The sequence below is a fragment of the Notamacropus eugenii genome, chromosome 2 (assembly GCF_028372415.1).
Source record: "Notamacropus eugenii isolate mMacEug1 chromosome 2, mMacEug1.pri_v2, whole genome shotgun sequence".
Lineage (NCBI taxonomy): Eukaryota > Metazoa > Chordata > Mammalia > Diprotodontia > Macropodidae > Notamacropus > Notamacropus eugenii.
The window spans coordinates 330,136,180-330,161,909 of NC_092873.1; the positions used below are offsets into that span (position 1 = coordinate 330,136,180).

The 25,730-nt window shown below is 36.1% G+C and overlaps 1 protein-coding gene across 3 annotated transcripts in view; it reads left to right on the forward strand.

Annotated features, from left to right (window-relative positions):
* CEP112 (centrosomal protein 112) overlaps positions 1–25,730 on the forward strand; it is a 587,248-nt gene that overhangs the window by 149,626 nt on the left and 411,892 nt on the right. For all 3 annotated transcript variants that reach the window (XM_072645484.1, XM_072645485.1, XM_072645486.1), the window contains 4 exons: positions 878–1,032; positions 1,279–1,408; positions 2,874–2,966; positions 4,485–4,544. In XM_072645484.1, the coding sequence (XP_072501585.1) occupies positions 878–1,032; positions 1,279–1,408; positions 2,874–2,966; positions 4,485–4,544 (438 nt within the window). The remainder of the gene's footprint in view (positions 1–877; positions 1,033–1,278; positions 1,409–2,873; positions 2,967–4,484; positions 4,545–25,730) is intronic.

Here is a 25,730-nt window from a genome sequence, read left to right on the forward strand (position 1 = left end):
TTTGTTTTTCTCTCGAAGAATTTGTGTTTTTATGATATTTAACATTTTTTGAATAATTGATTTTTTTTTTTTTTTTTTAGTTTCATGTGAAGTTCATTGAGCTATTCTTTCCTTCTTTCTTTGGCAATCAGGGTTAAGTGACTTGCCCAGGGTCACACAACTGGGAAGTGTCTGAGGTTGCATTTGAACTCAGTTCTTCTTTACTCCAGAGCTAGTGCTCTATTTTTTCTTTTGTTGATGAAACTATTTTAGAAATATAAAATTTGTCTTAAGAATGACTGGCTATATCTTAAAAGTTCAATTATATTGCTTCAGTGTTGCAATTTTATCTGAAAATATTATTATTAGTTTCTATGATTTGTACTTTTACCTGCTGGTTCTTTAGGATTTAGTTATTTAATTTGGTTATTTAATTTCTATCTTCACTTCAATCCTTTTTCCAAAGTCCTTTACTGATTTATAATTTTTATTGTAACACGGCCAGCAAGGATATGTTTAACATTTCTCCTTTTCTACATTTCTTATGAAGTTTTTATGTCCGATTATAAATTTTGTAAAGGTGTCATAAACAGACTGATAGTTTTGTATATTCCTTTCTATTGTCTTGCCATAGTCATCAGCAATTTATCTTATCTCCCTTAATTCAAATTCTGTATAAGTTCTACCCAGGAGTGCTCAATCTGGATTCAGATCCCAACTCTATTAATTACTGTTTATGTAATCTTTTCCTAATCTTTTCAACTTTGTTTTCCTCACTTTCTTTGTCTCGAAAACGGAGTCTACCTCTTAGGTCTCTTTTAGCTCTAAATCTGTATTTTGTATCTTTGCTTAATGATACGTTAAGGGATTTTCTTAACCGTGACTTATTTTTTTTTAGAACCAAATGGTAAAAGAATTGGAGGCCCGTGTCCAACAGCTCACTGGAGAAGCTGAAAACAGCAGTTTTCAGTGGCAAAAATTAAGTCAGGAAAAAACTGAATTGGAAAAATGCTACCAGATAACATGCTGTGAACTACAAGAAGTGAAGGCAAGGTATTAGTTAAAGGCCAAGATGTATGTGATTTAGCTACAAAGTAATGATACTAACCACCTAAGACATTTGCTTCAATCTGTCTGAACACTTTATATAGTCATACCTTTGTACATTACAATGTGTCATTTGTAATTCAAGAGCTACCATTTAGTTGGTTTTAAAAATTTCCATGATAGAAATAGGTTTTGGTTTTTTTTTTAAATAATCAAAGTCTATTTCCAGCTTATTGTTTTCATTGTTTTTAGGAATAACTCACTTCATAAAGAAAAAGACGATATTACACAAAATTATGAACAAAGTATAAAACTGTTACAAGCCAGATGTGATTCAGAGATCCAGCTTATGAAAGAAGAATATGCTGTGTCTTCTGCTAAGGTATTGTATGGTTATAGAGATAACTTCACAGAAATAAGGAACATTTACTATTTATATTCTCACATTCAACAAAATTACCTAACATATTAGTAAGAAGTTGTAAAATCACAGAATATTAGGATATTTTCTTTGGAGATTCATTGTTTTTTTAAATTTATTTTTGAAACAACTAAAATTTTAAAAGTGCCTCTCTGTTAGTATATTAAATTCATTGTTAGCACAAGTTAATATTTCTTGGCTCAGTCACTCCTATTGTATATGACAATAGCAGTATTGTAGATTTAGTATTGGACCTTGAAATCAAGAGATTTTCATTTGAGTCTGAGTTCTGCTGATCATTGAATCTGGACTTTAATTTCTTTTTATCTTAATTGAAGGGATTTCATTAGATAACCTTTATAAGATTTCTTCTGGTTTTGATATCCTGGAATTCTGTGATTTTGTGACTTCTTCCTGGGAACATATTGGGTAATTTTTCCTAGTAATTTAAAAGAATTAATTCAATCTCTAACTTTTTCACTTTGAATATTGATAGAATCTGACTCATTAAATGACTTTATTGTATTAGATTTGTATTTAATTCTGTTCCCATCAGTGAACATTTATTAGTGCTCTTTTTTATGTGAGATCATCTTCTGTGGGGGATATTTGGAATACATAGATGAATAGAACAGAATTTCTTCTCTCAAGGAGCTAATAGTTTAGATAATATAGAAAACAAAACTAGAATTTGGCAGAGTGCCTTGGAATCACTAAAATTATTAGTTTTCAGAAACAACCTTCTGACCAAAGTAGTCATTTCTGTAACCTTTTTTTTCTGGACCTGTGATTTCATCTGTTTGATCTCTCTGCATGGAAACACCTTCCACAAATCCAAATCAGAGACTCCTCTGCAATTCTGTACAATTTTAGGAATCATCTGGTCACTGAGAGGTAAGGGGACTTGCTCAGGTTTACATGACTACTATGTGTCAGAGGCAGAACTTGAACCTATGTCTTCCTGACTCTAAAGTAAGCCCTATGTCCATTATCCCGTGCTGTCTTTTGTCCAGCTTACATATTGGTTCTAGAATGAATTAACCTTCATGTGATTTATTGGTACTTAGTGCACAAAGAAACTCATGTTAACATTTTTAGCATTATCAAATAATTGTTTTTTTGGTTAAGACTTTATGATGTCTGATTTCAGAATCAGCATTTTGAAAACAATTTTGGTAAGCCTGTGACTGTTTTTCTATTAACTCTATTTATTATAGTTTTGAGTCATGTGTAAACCTTGATTTATACTTTAAAGAATGAATAGTTGGATTTGCCATGACAGACTATATTTCTTATGATAAAATGCTTTTGTTACGGAAGCATTTTGCTTCTGGTTGTAACTTTTGGAACTAATAGTCAAGTTACTTCTTCCAGCACTAAATATTGGAGCTACAATTGTAGTTGTTTTGTTGTTTAATCTCTGCAGGCATCTGAATTGATCGAAAAGTTGGAAGATAATATATGTCAGTTACAACAACAGCTACAAAAATCAGAACATCAAAGACAACAACAACTAAGGGTGAGCACTGAATTTTTTCATTCAGTTGAAAAATGACAAAATATCTTTTTCTTTTCAATTTATGTGTGTAGTTGTATATAAATCCAGTTTTTGACTTCTTTTAAATGACTATAGGCAGTTGCTAAAGTAAAGAATTGGTTCTTACTATTCTTTTCATTCAATATATAAAAAACATTTCTTCTTTCTATTTAATATGCATAAAGTAGATATTAGAACAAGGAGTTAAATTTAAAGTAATTTCATTTTGAAGTTTTGGCTGTTGTTTTTAATGAAGCTGTAGTTTAAGACTGTGTATGGATAGTTATTTTTAGTCTTAACATGCTTGTCATGCTCACCTTCAATAGTATTTATTTTTCACTATTTACTCCTTTCTTAACTTCAAGTAGAAATTGAGAAAAAAGATGAAGAGTCTTTAAAATGCTTAGCTCCATAATGATTTAGAGCATTTTAAATAGTAGACTATTCTACCTATGAGGAAGAAATTGATTGTCATACTATTAATTATTTGATTTAGAGAATATTAGTCCTTCACTGCTTCCGGATAGGGTCAGTAAAGGAACTGGCCTCAGTTGAGTTCAACCAATCCCTCCTTCTGGGTCACTTAATCTCTCAAGGCTCTGTGACGATGGGCAACTCTCTAAAACAAGAAATTGCAGAAAAGAAGCTAACTTGCATTGGTAGAAGTTCCTTCCTATACCTGAAGACTTCAGAAGCAGAGCATAACCTCAGATACATACAGCTGAAATGAAACGCTTTGAGTATAGGCCACTGATGCAGTATAAGTTGTCCAAGGCCCAGCATAGTTAAATTTGAAGAATCTCCATATGCACTCGGTTACTATCATTATTACTTGGTTACAGCATAGCAACTCTTGAAGACTGTATAGAGGAAGCATGATCACTATTGTTAGAGGAAGTTCTTATACTGAAGAATTAACAAATCTTTGAAAAGTTGAAGAAATTCTAATACTTTGAGGCTACAAGAAATTAATTGCTTGCTTAAGCCTACTTAACTTTTTACTTGTTATTTGAAAATTGAGTTGAAAGAATTATTTTTGTAAAAATTAAAAATTGTTAAAATTATTTAAGTACTTACTCTGTCAGATGCTGTGTTAAGTGGTAGGGATGCAAATGCAAGCAAGCTTAGTCCCTGCCTTCCAAGCCTTTTATCCTAAGAGTGCAAGATAACATAAAGAGAAATTGGACATGAAGGTAGAAAGGGCATAGAGGAACACAGTGACATGATTTGGAGATGACCAGGAAGAGAGGTGGAGCCCTCTATTTGGCCAAAAGTAAGGGTTAAGCTCAACTATCAGAGCCCAAGTTCATACCAGGAGTGGACTCCAACTTTCTAGTGAGTAGGAGATAGGGAAAATGTCCAGAGATCAGGTGGAATAGTTTGAGGTAGAAAAATAAATGGTTTTGTTTAGGGTAGGTAGATTTATTCCATTAAATTATTTTTATTGACATCTAAAGAATAATTTTAGTTATCATAAAAGCAAACTTTTATCTTTTACAGGAGCAAGAGAATAAATTCCAGCAGGAGAAATTTCAATTAGATCTCAGTTATGAAAAAAAGGTAATTTTTTGAATGTGAAAGTATGAACTATTAATATATCACACAACATATAAATTCAAAGCAGAACCAATGATTATGGGGACAGATTTATCTCAAACTATTTTTTGACCAGAGAGGTGTCAAACTCATCTTCCTTCCCCCATTGGCCCACAAAATTCCTGAGTGCAGCTTGAACTAGATTAAAAAGTAATTGGGAAATGTTTAACAAATAAAAATACAACACAGAAAATGTTAATTTGTGGTTTTCTAAGTAAATATGTAGCCATTTCTACTTGAGTTTGACATTGCTGATCTAGATGATAGGGAGAAGAGAAGGGAACAAGCATTTATTATGCACCTACTGTGGGCCAGACATGATGCTAAGTCCTTTACAAATATTTATGTCCTTTGATCCTCACAACAACCTTGGGAAGTATGTTATCCCAAATGTTATCCCATTTCATATTAGAGGCAGATAGAAGCTTTTCAAGGTCACACAGCTAATAAACATCTCAGTCCACATTTGAACATAAGTCTTCTTGACTCTTGGCCCAGTGCTCTCTCCACAGATGATAAAGAACCATTTGTCTCTAATAATTAGTGTCCACAGTATTGCAGTAGATAGGTTACACTCCAATCAGAAAGATCTGAGTTCAAATCCTAAATCCTGCATTAGGCATATAATTACTGTGTGAATCTGGTTAAGTCACTTAAACTCTGAGTTTCCTTATCTAAAAAGTGAGGATAATTGGTACACCTACCTTCCAGAGATTGTCGCGATTGTAAATCACTTTGTAAAACTAAAAGTACTATATAAATGTTAGATATTGTTATTGTTATCAATATTATTGTTACTACTTTTCTGTGTTTAAAATGCATTTTGAGATTGATTTCTAACCCAGCTCCTAGAAAGATTTTAGTCCCACATTTCCTGAGGACATTTAAACAAGAGAGCTGTATTCCACATTTAATCAAGTAAGAATTAGTTTATGAATCTATGTAATAAGAGTTAAAATTCCAGGTTATAATAATACCAATCTATGAATAATTCAGCCCTTAAAGGAAACTTATCATTTATACTGAGGTAAGCTTTAGTATTTGTCAAAAAGCTATATGATAAAAAAGTATTTTCCAGCAAACCTGATACATAGAGTATTTGCAAATTACGCAGTGTTTGTAAATGTCTGTTGTTATCATTCTCTAAGAAGTTATTTGTTTTTAGCATTATTTTTTATTTTAATTTTGAGTTTTCATTTTCTTTTTCTCTCTCCTGTGCCTCCCCCACGCACTGAGACTGCAAAAAATATGATAGCAATTATACCTGTGAAATCATGAAAACACATTTCCATGTTCTATGCCACATAATAAAGGAAGAAAAATAAAGTCAGGAAAATATATTTTAGTTTTTTCTCAGAGTTTATCAGTTCTTCTGGGGGTAGATAGCATTTTTAATCATGAGTCCTTTGGAATTTTCTTGTATCACTGTATTGCTTAGAGTAGCTAAGTCTTTTACAATTGATCATCGTACAATATTGCTGTTAAACTGTGCACAGTGATCTCCTGGTTCTTCTCATTCACTTTGCATGAGTTCATATAAGTCTTGCCATGTTTTTCTGAAATCATCCCCCTCATCATATCTTGTCACAATCATATGCCACTTGTTCAACAACCATTCTTCAATTAATGGGTGCCTCCTCAATTTCTAATCCTTTCCCGCAACAGAATGAGTAGTTATAAATATTTTTATACATGTAAAGTCTTTCCCTTTGATCTCTTTGGGGTACAGTAGGGGTGAAGGGGTATGTATAGTTTTGTAGCCATTTAATACATAGCTGTACTAAGGTTTTTCTTTTTCAGTTAGGTTTCTATGAGTCCAACACTCCCTACAATACTTACCAATTTTTTCTTTTAATGGAAAAAATATAAATATATAAAAACCTTGTTTTTGTTTAAAATCAGATGAATTTTCCAAAAATCATTTTACTAATACACATTCTTTAAGAAAAATTATTCATAGAGAGGTAATCTTGATAGCTGACTTCAGAGTCAGGGAAATTTGGATTTAAATCTTTCCTCTGACGCATACTGGCTATGTGATCCTGGGACCCTGAGATCGGATAATAAGATCAGCTTGATTATTAGGGAGTGAGTGAGGGCCTTGTGCATTAAGTGGTTGCTCTAATTGGCATAAGGAGACTTTTTGAGCAAGAGTAACTGCCTTGTTCTTAAGAAGATCATGTGGTCTCACTCCTGGCTCCTATGTCTGGATTGGTAAAGGATCCACTCTGCAGCCTCTCCTTTTACGGTAATGACTTCATCCTTAGTTCAACAAAGGGCATTTGATTGCTGATGGATACTGTCTTGTCCCATAAAAATTATATATGGTTGGAGGCATCAGTAAAATTTCTTTATTGATTCTGACCCCAAGGGTAGAACTTTTGGGTAAGGTCAGTCAAAGAATACTAGACTCCTTCCTTGGTGGTTGCATATTTCTTCTGACTAATTTTAGCCAAAGGAATACATATAGAAATATTGGTGTGGTTAATAATCTCATACCCTTTCACCTTGGCTCTGAGTTGCCTGGTCTACCACATTGACAAGATCAGGAACAGCTACAGGTATGGGCATGATGATGTTCAGCTCTCTACAGTTGACCGTAAGCCAGTGGGTATCATTTGCCTTTCTCACTGACCATGTAAGGTTATTATAAGATGAGTTGGTATAGCAAAGTACTCTGGCCTCTTTTCATGGCAATCACTAGAATGGAAATTTTATTTTTGCCTCCTTGGGTTTCTGTTCCAATTTACTGTTAATTACAAAGGATATCTCAGGCAATTCCAAGGGTTTCTATTAATTCACATTCAAAAAGTTGCCTAAAAGTTGCCGACAAGTTCCATATAAATGCAACTTGCAGGAGTATCATGATGTCCATCATTTCATTTGTTGATAGGCATAATAGAACCCCTTGTGGAAAATGAGTTACTTTGACGAGCCCTTTTGGGGGTCCCCTTTGATAGTACCCTGGCTGCCAGTGTTCAGCAGTCCCTTATACCGAATGGAATGGAGGCTTTAAGTGATATATTAGATTTGGGTTGGGGACCTACTTTATCAGTGCTGAATTTCAAGATATAGTTTTACTTAGCATCACAATGGACTAAGAATAGATAGCTTTCTTATGAACCCATTTTTCAGGAGGCACGTTTCCCTCAGAAGAGAGTATCATTGTTCTTACTCTATCTACCAAGGTATTGTTCTTCCCACCAGTCTGAGTGTCTTATTTTTCCTAGTGACCATAATTCAGGTTTCTTGTATAAATTAGTCTATGTGTTTGTAGGGTTGCGTGGTCAGGGAGACCTACATAACTAAAGTCTAAATAGCCTGAGAAAAGTTGTCATAGGGCATTGCATGCTGTAGGTCTACAATGATTTAATCTATGAAACTGATTTCTCTTAGGAATCTCATCTTTTCCCTTGCATTCCCTTGCAATTTCCCATGGGGAATTGGCCGCAATGGGGTCAGGTATGAATGACTCATCATATGAGACATTTAGAAGTTATAAAGGATATTCTCCATCAGAAGCATTCAAATTATTCAAGTAGCTATGCAAAAGAAATCTTTGAGTAGCTTCTTAAACAGAGGGAATTCTGTTATTAAGGAGGTTCTCTTTATGATAATTATGATAACAAAAATTTATAAAATGCCCTAAGGTTTGCAAAACACTTTACAAATACCTCATTTAATTCTTATAATAATAGAGAGGTAAGGTACTAATTTTATCTCCATTTCACAGATGAGGAGACTGAGACAGACCAGAGGTTAAGTGACTTGCCCAGAGTCATAGCTAATAAATGTCTGAGGCTGGTTTTGAACTCAGTCTAAAGTTGCTGTTTATACTTCTGTTGCAACCTTTGGTGGTGAAAATCTGCCCACCTTCTGTGGAAGAAATAGTACTGGGACATACTAGGGAGATATCATTAATAGGATAATCAGACTATGACTTTTTAAAAAAATACTTAATATTTTATGTTTTTTTTTCAATTACATGTAAAAACAATTCTTAAAATTATTTTTTTGAATTTTACGTTACAAATTTTCTCTCTCCTCCATTATTGAGATAGATTATACATGTGCTGTCATGGAAAACATTTTTCATGTTACTTATGTTGTCAAATAAAATACAACCCCTCCCCCCCAGCCCTCCCCAAAATGAAAAAAATTTAAAAAATGCTTTGATCTGTATTCAGACTTCATCAGTTCTTTCTCTGAAGATGAATAGCGTTTTCATCATAAGTCCTTTGGAAATATCTTGGATCATTGTATTGCTCAGAATCTGTAAGTCATTCACAGTTGATCATAGTTAAATATTGCTGTGACTGTACTGTATTCTCCTGGTTCTGCTTATTTCACTTTGCATCAGTTCATGCAAGTCTTTCCAAGTTTTTCTGAGAGCATCTTGCTTGTTATTTCTTATAGCACAATAATATTCTGCCACAATCATACACCACACCTTGTTTAGTCATTTCACAACTGATAGGCATCACATCAATTTCCAAATCTTTGTCACCACTAAAAGAACTCCTATAAATATTTTTGTTCACGTAGGTCCTTTTTTCTTTTTTTTCTTAACTTTCTTTGGGCTATAGGCCTAGCAGGGGTATTACTGTGTCAGAGGGTATGTACAGTTCGTAGACTTTGAGCATAGTTTCAAATTGCTCTCCTGAATGACTTAATTAGTATACAACTCCACCAATAGTTCATTAGTGTCTTAATTTTTTCACATGCCCTCCAATATTTATCACTTTCCTTTTCTGTTTTACTAGCCAATCTGAGAGGTGTGAGTTGGTACCTCAGAGTTGTTTTAATTTGTATTTCTCTAATCAATAGTGATTTAGAGCATTTTTTCATGATTATACATAGCTTTGATTTCTTCAGTAAGATTTCTATACCCAACTCACTGTCTATGATGTTATCCCCTCTTTGAGCCAATTTAGTGAGAGTAACGTTCATGGGCTCCCTTTCCCCCATATCTTCAACCTTCCCCGCTATTGTAAAAGTTCTTTTCCACCTCTTTTATGTGAGATAATTTGCTCCATTCTACTTCTTCGTTTTCCTTTCTCTGAGTATATTCTTTCTCATCCCTTAATTTTTTTAGATAATCATCCCATCATATTCAACTCACACCTTTGTCTGTGTATACTCCTTCTAAGTGCTTTAATAAGGATAGAGTTCTTAGGAGTTACAAGTATCATCTGCTGAGGTAGGAATGTCAACAGTTTAAATTTATTAAATCCTTTATGATGTCTCTTTCTTGTTTACCTTTATATGCTTCCTTTGGGTCTTGTATTTGAAAGTTAGATTTTCTATTTATCTCTGGCCTTTATACCGGGAATGCTTAAAAGTCCTCTATTTCATTCAGTGTCTATTTTTTTTCTCCCTCAAGGATTATACTCGGTTTTGTTGGGTAGGTTGTTCTTGGTTGTAATCCTAGCTCCTTTGCCTTCTGGAATATCATTCCAAGCCCTCCAGATCTTTAATGGAGAAGGTGCTAAATCTTGTTTTATCTGATTGTGGTTCCAGGATATTAATTGTTTCTTTCGGTCTACTTGTAATATTTTCTTCTTGACCTGGGAACTCTGGAATTTGGCTATAATATTCATGTGAGTTTTCATTTTTGGGATCTCTTTCAGGAGATGATCAGTGGATTCTTTAAACTTCTGTTTTACCCTGTGGTTTTTAGAATATCAGGGCAATTTTCCTTGATAATTTCTTGAAATGTGATAACGACTTTTTTTTTTTATAATTTTAGGTCCTCCAATAATTCTTTTTTTTAAAATTATTTTTTAATGTTTAACAATCACTGCCATACAATTGAGATTTTATCCCCCCCACACCTACCCCCCACTACCCCCCTCCCTCCCCACGACTGCATACAATTCTGTATAGGTTCTACATATACTTTCCTATTGAGTATATTTTCACTATAGTCATGCTATGTAGTCAGACTAAAATAAATGAAAGAAATCATAACAATTCAAAACATGATACACAAAAACATACACATACACAAACATGATCTGCTACATTTTGCCAATGACTTCCATATTTCTTTCTCTGAGTGTGGAAGGCATTTTGCCTTGAGAACCACCATTGGGATTTTTTTTTTTTTAAGAGGTTCCTGCGTTATTACAAAATTCCAAGTCTACCAGAAAAAACTCTCGCACACTGTGGTCGTTGCTGTGCACAAAGTTCTCCTGGTTCTGCTCCTTTCACTCAGCATCAGGTCATATAAGTCCTTCCAGGCCTCTCTGAAGTCTTCTTGTTCATCATTTCTTATGGGACAATAGTACTCCATTACATTCATATACCATAATTTATTCAGCCATTCCCCAATTGATGGACATCCCTTTGACTTCCAGTTTTTGGCAACTACATAGAGTGCTGCTATAAATATTTTTGTACATGTGGGACCCTTTCCCATTTTTATGATCTCTTGGGGATACAGTCCTTGTAGCGATATTGCTGGGTCAAAGGGTATGCACATTTTTGTAGCCCTTTGGGCATAGTTCCAAATGGCTCTCCAGAATGGTTGGATGCGCTCGCAGCTCCACCAACAATGAATTAGTGTTCCAACTCTCCCACATCCTCTCCAGCATTTATCATTTTCCTGTTCTGTCATGTTTGCCAATCTTATAGGTGTGATGTGGTACCTCAGAGTTGTTTTGATTTGCATCTCTCTAATCAATAGTGATTTAGAGCATTTTTTTCATATGATTATAGATATCTTTAATTTCTTCTTCTGAAAATTGCCTGTTCATATCCTTTGACCATTTATCAGTTGGGGAATGATTTGTATGATTATACATTTGAGTCAGTTTTCTATATATTCTAGAAATGAGGCCTTTATCTCCGAGCTTAGCTGTAAAAATTCTTTCCCAATTTACTACATCCCTCCGGATTTTGTTTGCATTGGGTTTGGTTGTGCAAAAACTTCTCAGTTTAATGTAATCAAAGTTATCCATTTTGCATTTCATAATGCTTTCTATCTCTCCTTTAGTAAAAAATTCTTCCCTTCTCCATAGATCTGATAAATACACTATTCCTTGCTTCTCCAGTTTATTCATGGTATCAATCTTTATACCTAAATCATGTACCCATTTGGACTTTATTCTTGTGTACGGTGTCAGGTATGGGTCTGTGCCTAATTTCCGCCACACTGTTATCCAGTTTTCCCAGCAATTTTTGTCAAACAATGAGTTCTTATCCCAGAAGCTGGGGTCCTTGGGTTTATCAAACAGAAGGTTGCTATATTCCTTGCCTACTGCGTCTTGAGTGCCAAGTCTGTTCCACTTGTCTACCTCTCTGTTTCTTAGCCAGTACCAAGTGGTTTTGATAATTGCTGCTTTATAGTACAGTTTGAGGTCTGGTAGCGCTAAGCCACCTTCCCAAGTATTTCTTTTCATTAGTTCCTTTGATATTCTGGACCTTTTGTTTTTCCAAATGAATTTTGATATTATTTTATCCAGCTCTAGAAAATAATTGTCTGATAGTTTAATTGGTATGGCACTAAATAAGTAAATTAATTTAGGTAGAATTGTCATTTTTATTATATTAGCTTGGCCTACCCATGAGCAATTGATGTTTTTCCACTTACTTAAATCTGACTTTATTTGTGCAAAAAGTGTCTTGTAATTGTGTTCATATAGTCCCTGGGTTTGTTTTGTCAGGTAAACTCCCAAGTATTTTATAGCATCTACCCTAGCTTTAAATGGGATTTCTCTTTCTATCTCTTGCTGTTGGACTTTGTTGCTAATATATAGGAATGCAGAAGATTTGTGTGGGTTTATTTTGTAACCTGCAACTTTGCCAAAGTTGTTTATTATTTCAAGTAATTTTTTACTTGAATCTCTGGGATTCTCTAAGTAGATCATCATATCATCTGCAAAGAGTGATAACTTAATTTCTTCTTTGGCTATTCTTATTCCTTGAATGTCTTTATCTTGTCTAATTGCTACAGCTAACATTTCTAGTACCATATTGAATAATAGTGGTGATAATGGACATCCTTGTTTCACCCCTGATCTTATTGGCAATGCATCTAGCTTATCCCCATTGCGTATAATGCGTGCTGAAGGTTTTAGGGAGATACTGCTTATTATTTTATGGAAAGTTCCCTTTATTCCTACGTTCTCCAGTGTTTTTAGTAGGAATGGGTGTTGTATTTTGTCAAAAGCTTTTTCTGCATCAATTGAGATAATCATGTGGTTTTTGTTAGCTTTGTTGTTGATGTGATTGATAATGCTAATAGTTTTCCTAATATTGAACCAGCCCTGTAATCCTGGTATGAATCCTACCTGATCATAATGTATTAATCTCATGATAAGATGCTGTATTCGTTTTGCTAAAATCTTATTTAAAATTTTTGCATCTATATTCATTAGGGAAATTGGTCTATAATTTTCTTTCTCTGTTTTGTCTCTTCCTGGTTTGGGTATCAAAACCATATTTGTATCATAGAAAGAATTTGGGAGGACTCCTTCTTCCCCAATTTTCAAAAATAGTCTATATAGTATTGGAATTAACTGTTCTTTAAATGTTTGATAGAATTCACTTGTGAATCCATCTGGCCCTGGAGATTTTTTCCTAGGGAGTTCATTGATGGCTTGTTCAATTTCTTTTTCTGAGATGGGGTTGTTTAAGTATTCAACTTCCTCTTCTGTTAATCTGGGCAATTTGTATTTTTTAAAATATTCATCCATCTCGTTTAGATTATCGAATTTGTGGGCATAAAGTTGGGCAAAGTAGTTTCTAATTATTGTTTTAATTTCCTCCTCATTGGAGGTGAGTTCACCCCTTTCATTTTTAATATTAGTAATTTGATTTTCTTCTTTCTTTTTTTTAATCAGATTGACCAAAGGTTTATCAATTTTATTAGTTTTTTCATAAAACCAACTATTGGTTTTATTTATTAATTCAATAGTTTTCTTAATTTCAATTTTATTAGTCTCTCCTTTGGTTTTCAGTATTTCTAATTTGGTATTTACTTGGGGATTTTCAATTTGTTCTTTTTCTAGCTTTTTCAACTGCAGGCCTAAGTCATTGATCTCCTCTTTCTCTATTTTATTTATGTGAGCATTCAAAGATATAAAACTTCCCCTAATAACTGCTTTTGCAGTATCCCATAAGATTTGGTATGTTGTCTCACTATTGTCATTCTCCTGAATGAAGTTGTTGATTGTTTCTATGATTTCTTCTTTAACCCAACCCTTCTTTAGAATTAGATTATTTAGTTTCCAATGGATTTTTGGTTTATCTTTCCATGGCCTTTTATCACATGTAATTTTTAATGCATTATGATCTGAGAAGGATGCATTGATTATCTCTACCTTTCTGCACTGGATTGTGAGATTTTTATGTCCTAGTACATGGTCAATTTTTGTAAGTGTTCCATGTACCTCTGAGAAAAAGGTATATTCCTTTCTATTCCCATTTAATTTTCTCCAAAGATCTATCATATGTACCTTATCCAGAGTTTTGTTTACCTCCTTAACCTCTTTCTTGTTTATTTTGAGGTTAGATTTATCGAGTTCAGAGAGGGGGAGGTTGAGGTCCCCCACTAGTATAGTTTTGCTATCAATTTCTTCCTTCAACTCCCCTAACCTCTCCTCTAAGAATCTGGATGCTATACCACTTGGAGCATACATGTTTAGTAATGATATTGCTTCATTGTCTATGGTGCCTTTTAGTAGGATATAGTTTCCATCCTTATCCCTTTTGATTAGATCTATTTCTGCTTTTGCTTTGTCTGAGATTAGGATTGCTACTCCTGCCTTTCTTACATGAGCTGAAGCACAATATATTCTGCTCCATCCTTTGACCTTTATCCTATGTGTATCCCCCCATTTCAAATGTGTTTCTTGTAAGCAGCATATTGTTGGATTATAGCTTTTAATCCATTCTGCTATCCATCTCCGTTTTATGGGAGAGTTCATCCCATTCACATTCACAGTTATGATTACAATCTGTGTATTTCCCTCCACCCTCTTTCCCACCATTTGTGCTTTTAACTCTCCTGTCTCCCTTCCCCTCCTCAATAGTATTCACTTTTCTCCCCCTCCTCCTGCAGCCTTCCCCTCCTTCTTTTAGCCCCCCTCCCTTTTACTCCCCTTTACTCTTATTGCTTCTTCCCTCCCTTTTAGCCACCCTCCCCTTTCTTCCCCCTTCCCCTCCTACTAGCTATAGAGCTAGTTAGGATTATCTACTTAAGATTATTGTTTCCTCCTTTAAACAAATCAGATGAGAGTACCTCTCAAACAATGCTCATCTCCCTCCCCTCCTTCCCTCTACTATTGTTTTGTACTTCTTCCTGTGATGTAATTTGCCATTTTCTGCTTCCTCCTTTTCACACCTCCTATTACAATCCCTTCTCATACTTAAATCTAATTTTTGACATGACATCATTTACTTTATACCCGTTCCCTCTACATATATCCCTTTTATCATAATAGCTGCACAGTTCTCAAGATTAACAGGTATCATCTTCCCTTATAGGGAGGTAAACAGTGTGCCCTAATTGAGTAGCAAGTTTTTGTTTTTGTTTTTTCCCCCCTGTTTACCTTTTTATGATTCTCTGGAGACCTGCATTTGAAGATGAAATTGTCTATTGAGTTCTGGTGTTTTGGTCAGGAAGCTCTCGAAATCCCTTATTTCGTTGAATGACTTTCTCCTTGCCTGAAATGTTATGCTGAACTTTGCTGGGTAGTTGATCCTTGGTTGAAGTCCCAACTCCTTTGCCTTACGGAATATTGCGTTCCAATTCTTTCGATCTTTTAATGTAGAAGCTGCAAGGTCCTGTGTGATCCTGACTGTATGTCCTTGATATTTGAATTGTTTCTTTCTGGCTGCTTGTAGTATTTTCTCCTTCACTTGATAGTTGTGGAATTTGGCAACGATATTTCTTGAGGTTTTGAGTTTGGGATCCCTTTCGGGAGCGGAACGGTGGATTCTTTCGATGATTATTTTGCCCTCTGAGTCTAGTACTTCTGGGCAGTTTTCCTTGATGATTTCCTGGAAGACATTGTCCAGACTCTTTTCTTCATCATGGGTTTCTGGCAGGCCAATAATTCTTAAATTTTCTCCCCTGGATCTATTTTCCAGGTCAGTTGTTTTTCCAATTAAATATTTTACATTTTCTTCTATCTTTTCATTCTTTAGATTTTGTTTGACTGATTCTTGTTGCCTCATTGAGTCATTAGTTTCTACCTGCCCAATTCTAATCTTCATCGTATTGTTTTCTTCAGTTAACTTTTGCATCTCCTTTTCCATCTGACCAATTTTTCCCTTTAAGGAGCTATTTTCTCCATGTAATTTTTGTACTTCTTTTTCCATTCGACCAATTTTCCCAGTTAGGTTTTGGGTTTCCTTTTCCATCTGATCAATTTTCCCAATTAGGTTTTGGGTTTCCTTTTCCGTTTGATTAACTCTTCCTTTTAGGGAATTATTTTCTCCAGTTAATTTTTGAACTTCCTTTTCCATTTGTTCAATTTTCCTTTTCAAAGTGATGTTCTCATCAGTGAATTCTTTTTTTTATAATTTTAAAATCATTGGCTAGTTTTTCTTCTATTTCCTTCTTCAGCTGTTCCAGGTAATCTAGTTGTGCTTGCGAGAAATTCATATTCCCTTCCGAAGTTTCAGATGGAAGTACAGTTTCAGCTCTGACCTCTTTGGTGTTTGTGTTTTGGTCCTTATCCCCATAGAAAGATTCTATGGTTTTTTCACTTTTTGTCTGCTTTTTCCGATTCATGATGTTGGCTGAGTGTTGTAGCTTCTGGTTCTTTCAGTCAGAAGGTACAGAACTTTGTGTTGAGCTGATGTGTGAAGAAGCTAAAAGCAGGTTTTTGTTTTGTGTTTCCCAGATCAAACCTGGGGTTAGCTTGTTAGGTGTGTGGGAGGGGTGGTCTGGTCACAGGAGATCTCCTCAGCTGACCTGAGGCAAAGGCAAGGTCAGGGGATGGTGATCCCAGCTTCCCTATTGTCTTCCCTTTTCCCCTGGAGGGCTGAGGCATGCCTAGATGCTTATGCATGTTCCCACCCCTCCTGGAGCTCGTCTGGGTCTCAGTGCGAATTTTCTCTGCCCTGGGTCCTCTGTCCTTCCGGATTGCCTCCGCCACAGTAGGAAGAATCCCCCTTTGCTATTTTCCTAGCCTCTGGTGTTATGAGACTATTTGCCCCCTTCTGCTGTTCCCGCTGATCCAGGATTTTTCTGGGGAAATATTTTATGGTTCTTTCACGGTCATCAGCGGGGAGGGGACAGCATTTACTGATCACTCTGCCATCCTGGCTCCCGGAAGTTCAAGTAGGTGACTTACCGAAGTTTAATCTTCAGGCTGAAGGTTTCAAGGGCTGCTGTGCTGATGTCTGGCGCTCAGCGGCTCTCACCGGCTCGGTTTGGCTTGTCTCTTGCTCCGCTGGTTTCGCCCGCCACTCTCGGGCTTCTCAGGTCCCTTCCGCCCTGCTGCGCTTACTGTGCTGCGCTGTGCGCTGGGGGCTCACCCCCGCGGAACAGATCCTTCTCGTGGACCTTCCAGTCTAACCTGGGCTCCGAATCCGTCAAAGTCTGTCACCCACTGGATTCCACACCTCCAAAGTTTGGTCAGATTCTCCTTTCAGAGATATCCAGAGGAGTTTGTCCAGGAGCTTAGGTGAGTCGTTACTTTCACTCCGCCATCTTGGCTCCGCCCCCTCCTCCAATAATTCTTAAATGATCTCTTCTTGATCTATTTTCTAGATCAGTTGTTTTTCAGTGAGATACTTCACATTTTCTTTTTTTTCTTTTTTCCCATTCTTTTTATTTATTTTTTTTTATTGTTTCTTGATGTCTCCTGGAGTCATTAGTTTCCACTTGCATAATTCTAATTTTTAAGGCATTATTTTCTTCAGTAAGGTTTTGTATCTCTTTTTCCATTTGGCCAATTCTGTTTTTTATTTTTTTTATTTTTTATTTTATTTATTTAACTTTTAACATTCATTTTCAGAATTTTTGGGCTCCAAATTTTCTCCCCCCTTGTCCCCTCCCCCCACCCCAAAACACTGAGAATTCCAATTGCCCCCATCACCACTCCTCTCTCTCCTCCATCATTCCTCTCTGCCCTTGTCTCCATCCTCTCCTCTGTCCTGTTGGGCCAAATAACTTTCTATACCCCTTTACCTGTATTTCTTATTTCCTAGCGGCAAGAACAGTACTTGACAGTTATTCCCAAAACTTTGAGTTCCAACTTCTTTTCCTCCCTCCCTCCCCACCCCCTCCCTTTGGAAGGCAAGCAATTCAATATAGGCCAAATCTGTGTAGTTTTGCAAATGACTTCCATAATAGTCATGTTGTATAAGACTAACTATATTTCTCTCCATCCTATCCTGCCTCCAATTACTTCTATTCTCTCTTTTGATCCTGTCTCTCCCCGTGAGTGTCGACCTCAACTTGCACCCTCCTCCCCATGCCCTCCCTTCCATCATCCCCCCCACCCTGTTTATCCCCTTATCCCCCACTTTCCTGTATTGTAAGATAGGTTTTCACACCAAAATGAGTGTGCATTTTATTCCTTCCTTTAGTGGAATGTGATGAGAGTAAACTTCATGTTTTTCTCTTACCTTTCCTCTTTTTCCCCAAACTAAAAAAGTCTTTTGCTTGCCTCTTTTGTGAGAGATAATTTGCCCCATTCCATTTCTCCCTTTCTCCCTCCATATATTTCTCTCTCACTGCTTGATTTCATTTTTTTTAAGATATGATCCCATCCTATTCAATTCACTCTGCCCACTCTGTCTCTATGTGTGTGTGCATGTGCATGTGTGTGTGTGTAATCCCTCCCAGTACCCAGATACTGAATAGTTTCAAGAGTTACAAATATTGTCTTTCCATGTAGGGATGTAAACAGTTCAACTTTTATAAGTCCCTTATGAGTTCTCTTTGCTATTTACCTTTTCATGCTTCTCTTCATTCTTGTGTTTGAAAGTCAAATTATCTTTTTAGCTCTGGTCTTTTCATCAAGAATGCTTGAAAGTCCTCTATTTCATTGAAAGACCAATTTTTCCCCTTAAGTATTATACTCAGTTTTTCTGGGTAGGTAATTCTTGGTTTTAGTCCTAGTTCCTTTGACTTCTGGAATATCCTATTCCACTCCCTTCGATCCCTTAATGTAGAAGCTGCTAGATCTTGTGTTATCCTGATTGTATTTCTACAGTACTTGAATTGTTTCTTTCTAGCTGCTTGCAGTATTTTCTCCTTGACCTGGGAATTCTGAAATTTGGTCACAATATTCCAAGGAGTTTCTCTTTTTGGATCTTTTTCAGGTGGTGATCGGTGGATTCTTTCAATATTTATTTTGCCCTCTGGTTCTAGAATCTCAGGGCAGTTTTCCTTGATAATTTCATGAAAGATGATGTCTAGGCTCTTTTTTTGATCATGGCTTTCAGGTAGGCCCATAATTTTTAAATTGTCTCTCCTGGATCTATTTTCCAGGTCAGTTGTTTTTCCAATGAGATATTTCACATTATCTTCCATTTTTTCATTCTTTTGGTTTTGTTTTGTGATTTCTTGGTTTCTCATAAAGTCATTGGCCTCCATCTGTTCCATTCTAATTTTGAAAGAACTATTTTCTTCAGTGAGCTTTTGAATCTCCTTTGTCATTTGGTTAATTCTGCTTTTGAAAGCATTCTTCTCCTCGTTGACTTCTTGAACCTCCTTTGCCAATTGAGTTAGCCTATTTTTCAGGGTGTTATTTTCTTCAGCATTTTTTTGGGTCTCCTTTAGCAGGGTGCTGATTTGCTGTTCATACTTTGCTTGCAAGTCTTTTATTGCTCTTCCCAGTTTTTTTCTCCACCTCTCTAACATAATTTTCAAAATTTTCTGAGCTCTTTTTGAGCTTTTCCCAGGTCTGATCCCATTGAGTGGGCTGGGATACAGAAGTCCTGACTTCCGTGTCTTTCCCTGCTGGTGCGCACTGCTCTTCCTCATCAGAAAGGAGGGGAGGAGAAACCTGCTCACCAAGAAAGTAACCCTCTATAGTCTTGGTTTTTTTCCCTTTTCTGGTCGTTTTCCCAGCCAGTGACTTGACGTCTGAATATTTTCCTCACACCCACCTCGCCTCCTGATCCTTCCAGCCAGCACTTGGGGTCTGAGATTCAAATGCTGCTTCCCAGCCTCAGGGCTTTGGGCAGGAGCAGGGCTGCTATTCAGTGTGAGATCAAGTTCAGCTGCCCGGGTGGAGGCAGGGTCGCCTCACGGGCTCAGTTCCCTCAGAGGGTTTATGCAGAGACCTTCAACAATGGATCCAGGCTCCTGCCTGCTTGGGGAGCCCCAGTCTGCTCCCACCTCCTCTGGTGCCTCCCGAGGGGGCCTGAATCATGGGGGCTCCCCACTGGCCTCTTGACCTGCCGAAGAGACCCTCTCACCGACCCTTGTCACCTGTGGGTGGAGGGACCCACGCGACTGCTGGAGATTCTGTCCCTGAAACCTGCTCTGATCTGCTCTCCGCTCGGATCTGCTCCTCTTGGCACCGGGCGGCCGTGACAGGGCTGTGCTCGGCTCCCAGTCCGCGGCGTGAAAAACCTTTTGCGAGAGGTTTTTAGGCTCTCTGGAACAGAAATCTTGTCCACTCCACTGTTATGTGGCTTCTCCTGCTCCTGAATTTATTGGCAGCTCTTTTCTACAGATATTTCATGGGCTGTGGGTTCGGAGCTAGCGTATTTGTGTGTTTCTACTCCGCCATCTTGGCTCAGCCCCCCCCAATTCTGCTTTTTTAAGGAAGTCATCTCTTCAGTGAATTTTTGTGCTTCTTTGCTCTGGCCTATTCTGTTTTGAAGGTCTTATTTTCTTCAATTTTATTTATTTTTTTGGTACCTCCTTTACAAAGCTGTTGAGTCTTTTTTCATGATTGTCTTGTATTACCCTCGATTTATTTTTCTCTACCATTCTTATTTGATTCTAAAATCCTTTTGGAGCTTTCCCAGAAATTCTTTTTGGGCCTGAGATTAATTAAAAATTTTTTTTTTAGGTTTTGGATATTTTGGGGCGGTTTTGCTTTTGTTGTCTTCTTAAGTTTGTGTTTTGATCTTCCCTTTCACCATAGTAACTTTCAGTAGTCAGCATCTTTTCTCTTTTGCTCATTTTGCAAGCCTTTTTCTTGACTTTTAACTCTGTGTTAAGGAGGGGCTATGCTTCCTGGGGTAGAGGCACATTGTGGCTTTTGGGGGTGTAGCCTGAACTGGACTGTGTTACACTCTCACTCCAATGGGACAACAGACTCCTTTCAGCCTTCTGAGTTGTCTTGAACTGCAAAATGGTTTTGCCCTGTCCTTTTGTTGGTTTTGTGACTCTAAAATTCTTTTTGAAGTGTTATTTAAAGTTATTTGGAAGGGAATTTGAGAGAATTCAGGTGATACCCTCCCTTTTATTTGCCATCTTGTCTCTATCCCACATCCTGGAAATTTCATGACTGTGATTTTTTTATACGAAACATTCCTTAATCTCATTTTTACTTATGCAATCTGTCTCATACCTTACAACCCTGATCTAGAGAGTTGCAGCACATTTTGCAGGAAAATTAATGCATTTTCCATCCATATCCTCTCAGTTCCTATCGTCTTTCTATCTGTACCTGTCTCCCATTATCATTACCACTTTTATTTGTTCTGTCAACACCTCCTGCAATTATTTCTCTTCTTTCCTAGGTTCTTAAAACCAAGAGTTCCAGTGGGATCTTGGGGCATCCTCTATGTCTGAAGAAGCCCAGAATTTCATTTGGGTCTTTTGATGTTCTCAAATGATCAGAAAGCCACAACAACATGGCCTAAAGCCATCAGCATTTTATCAAAGTTGAGCTTTAGAGCCTTGGGCCAATCAAGTGTGGGAAAGCTTCCCTTTTGTTTTAGGAAAGAATTAACCAAACTTATATGGCAGTGGACTGGAACCTTGGTAGATAGTGATCCTATCACAGAGAGATTGTTAGTAAGTAAATACTACCACCATTGCAAGATAATTTAAATTAAAAGTAGCTTTTGTAGCATTGTCTTCATACATATTATGTGTCATATTCAAAACTCTTGTCTTCAGATGACAGAGATTCAAATAATGTGTTTTATGTCTAAAGTGTTTTATAATTTTTAAATGTTTTATCAATATCAGTTTCTTTTAATATAGTGTTTTCCAGATACTTTTGTTCTGTTGCCTTTACCCCTCTTTCTTACAAATAAGTTCTCCTCATATAAAGAGAAATTGAGTTCTTAAATTTCTCTTAAAATAAATCATTATTTTCTCATCTTTCTAAACTTAACATCTCACTTATCTGAGGTCATTTATCTGAAAATCTAAGGTTTTTTTTGTGGGGGGGGGGGAGATTCCCTATGTTTTTCAGGCTGGAATTTGAAGTGAAATGGCCATTCATAGCTCTGATCTTGCATGGAAGCTTTAACTTGCCCCATTTTCGAGTCTGCCTTTATTTGACCCTCCTACAACAGCCTGATTGCCTTCTGATTCTGGGGGCTCATTGTATTCATGATAGCTTTAGTGTAGATGCCCTGGTGACTTTAACTTTTCAGGGGGAAAAATAGACATTAAATGAAAGAGAAATCATAAGGGACTTGATAAAGTTGAACTCTTTACATTCCTGCATGGTAAGATGATACTTGTAACTCATGAGATCTTTCTCAGCATACGGTAGTTGGAGGGAATACACACGCACAGACACACACACATACACACATACACACAGACACGGTCAGAGGTTCGTCTAGTCAAAAAGCAGCAAACATTTTCTGTCTAATACCGAATTAACAGTAGAATAATATAGACTCTTTGTTTTGCCTACATGCTTCTATGAGCATTAGCACTACTTATTCTAAATGACTCCATATTAGAGTCCTATCATAATGAATATAACATCAAACTATAGCTATTACATCAAAGTATATTGTTTGCAATTAGTACAAATTCAGAAGAAGGGTAAATCTGAGGGATATGTGAGATCTATTTTGGATTTGTTGAGTTTGAGATGCTTACAAGATATCCATCCACTTGAAAGTTGTTTGATTATGGTTCAAGAGAGGAACTAGGATTCGATATATTGATTTGCCAATCATCTGCATAGAAATGGTAATTAAAACCATAGGTAATGATGAGGTAATGAAATGAGAGTTTAGTGAGGAAATGGCTCCAGAGAGAACTTTGAGGTATACCTTAGTTAGGTTATATGATATAAATGAACTTGCAAAGCAGCCTTAAAAGTAGAGGCTAAACAGTTAGGAGTACTGAGAGAGCAATTGTAAGAAAACCAGAGAAAAATGAATATCTAGCCAGAGGTATTGTTCTGCAGCATCAAGTATGAGAGAGACAGAGAGATAGACACAGAGACAGACACAGAGAGAATACATGCATATATAGAGACCTATGTATCTTGATGGGCTACAAAAATGGGGGTTATATGTATTTTTTATCTACTTGCATTTTTGCATTTTTCTATGTGGATTGTCTAACTGATATCTTTTGTAGAGATCATTAAGGAAATCTTCTAGTATTCTAAAACTTGATATAATCAGCATATTAACACCTGAAAACAGAAGCACCCAGAGGACCTTACTTTCCATAGGAATATAGAGTTGTTCTATTTATTCTCTTGTACGAGGCATTCACCACAAGAATGATGGCCACCTTAGGTAAACATAGGTTTTCTATTTTATGCCCCCGCTGATATTTATAGAAGGTTGTTGAAGTTATTTCTGATGTTTCATTATTAAGGTATATTTTATATTCTCAACATATAAATGGGAAACACCTTATTGAAGGAGAATTTTTAAGACTTAATTTTGCTTCTATAACCAAAGAAAAAATTGGAATGAACAAGTAATAAACATGGTGAGGTTTTGTATTTTCCACATCTGTGTTGGATATTTAACTTGTGAGGACATCATCTTCTCTGGAAAATCATCTGTGAAAGTTAACAAGCTCTTGACTCTGAAAAATAGAAAATCTAAAAAAGTAGACTTCAGATCAGATTATCATCATTTTAATCAAGAGAATATTTGTTGCCGTAAGGACCAAAAAATTGGGGAACTTTTAGACAGAAAAGTATTCTCTTCGTACCAAATTGAAAAAAATGGCACAGGGTAATATCAGTTTAGAGTGTGAGATAATTTATAAAACATTCAATAGAAAGGTGGTGGAAGATTACAAAGAGTTTTATTTTACAAGACAGCAAAAAGCGGTTGAAAGTGAAGTAAACTGGTAGGGTCCTAAGATCCTCCCTAGAGAATTGGTAGAACCTGGAAAGGAGACAACCAGTAGATGTAAAATGGAACAGATGTACCTACAATTCTATAACTCTCTATTTTTACCATTATTGACACTGGCATTGCACCATTTGTTCTATAGTACCTCAAATGAGAAATTGGAAATGGCATTTAAGAAGATAATACTAAAATGAGTGGTTGACTAGATGAAATACTCAAATTGATTTCCACTAGTGTGACTTTCCCTCAGTTGTGCAGACCCCAATCCAGATGATTGTTCATGTTTATCCAGTGTGGTATTTGTCAATATGTTTCCCATAAGTTCCCCATAGAAACTCTTCTTGGTGCCTGGGACTCTTTTTCCTTTTATATCAAAAGAATAGGATGGTAATGGCACAGAATTGGAAATGGAGGGAATTCCCATCAATTGGGGAATGGCTGAATGAGTTATGGTACATGAATGTGATGGAATACTATTGTATTGTATGATATAAGAAATCATGAGGAAATAGATTTCAGAAAAATCAAGGAAGGCTTGTATGAACTGATGCAAAGTGATGAGCAGAAACAGGAAAATACTTTAAACAATAATAAAAATATTGTAAGGATAATGAAAGATTTAGTAATGCTGATCAATACAATGATCTACCATAATTCCAAAAAACTAATGATAAAAAATATCATCCACTTCTAGACAGAAGATGGGCCAATGGGCACAGAGTTCAGATTGAAACATCTTTTTTCTCTTTCTCTTTTTTTTTTGAATTTGAATAATGCAGAAATATATTTTTCATAATTTCGTATGTGTAATGAGTATTATTCTTGCTTTCTCAATAGATGGGGAGGAGTGTGAAGGGAGAGAGAATTTGGAACTCAAAAGAGAATAAAATTTTTTAAAAATTCAGACTTTTTCTGGGAAAAAAGAGAATAAGAGTTATTATGGTATAGTGAAAAGAGTGCCAGATTTCGGTCTGGGTTCAAATCGAACTAGCTCTGATAATGTGATTGATGATAATAGGAGAAGGGTATAGATAGACTTTAAGCATATTTAAAAATTTTAAAAGCTTTGGCACTTGGAGTAATCTCCACTCTTCTAGAAATTACTTTTGTAGAGCATCTGTCTCCTTCTCTGACCCTACTTAGTTGTGGTGCTTAGATATTTGATGTAGTGTGGTACAGCAGAAAGAGCCATGGAGGTGGAGTTTAAGGACTTTACTTTGCTATTGATCACTTGTATTTCCTTGAACAGGTCATTTAAGTTTTTTAAGCCTCAGTTTTGAAATAACGTATGCTCTGTAAACCTTTGGGCATGATATAAATTTTGTTGTTGATTTTGGTGATTATCCTTATTTTTATTCAGTTAAATTGAGAGGTTAGACTGGGTGCTCTCTTAGATTACTTACAAATACCTCCTGTAATCTCTGATTTATGTAATATTATTCCTACCTAATTTTGTATTCCTATGTGCTCTTTTTATCTTATGTACATGCATTTCATATTTTTAAAATTGTGCAAACATAGAATTGTTGTAAAAAGACAAGAAAATGTTTGATGTTTTATTCATCAGTTTATATTATTGCCTCATAATCGCTGTCACTCTGAACAAGTAACTTTAATATTTCTATGCATTAGTTTCTTTAACTGTCAAATAGAGAAGTTGTAATGGATTATTTCTTTGGTACCTTCTAATTCTGTAATTGTTGTGAGGATCAAAAGAAACAATATTTGTTAAGTGCTTAGCATATTTTATTATTATTATTTATTAAGAAAATTGAAGCTATTTGATATGAACCCCCTTTTTCCCATTCTCTTCCTGTGAAAGGCCCTTGACATCATTTCCTACTTTTTCTTACTTTCTTCCAGTCTCTGACAAAGAGCTGGTCCTTCTTTCCAAGACCAACCTCTCAGCATGTGCACCTGATTTTCTCTCCT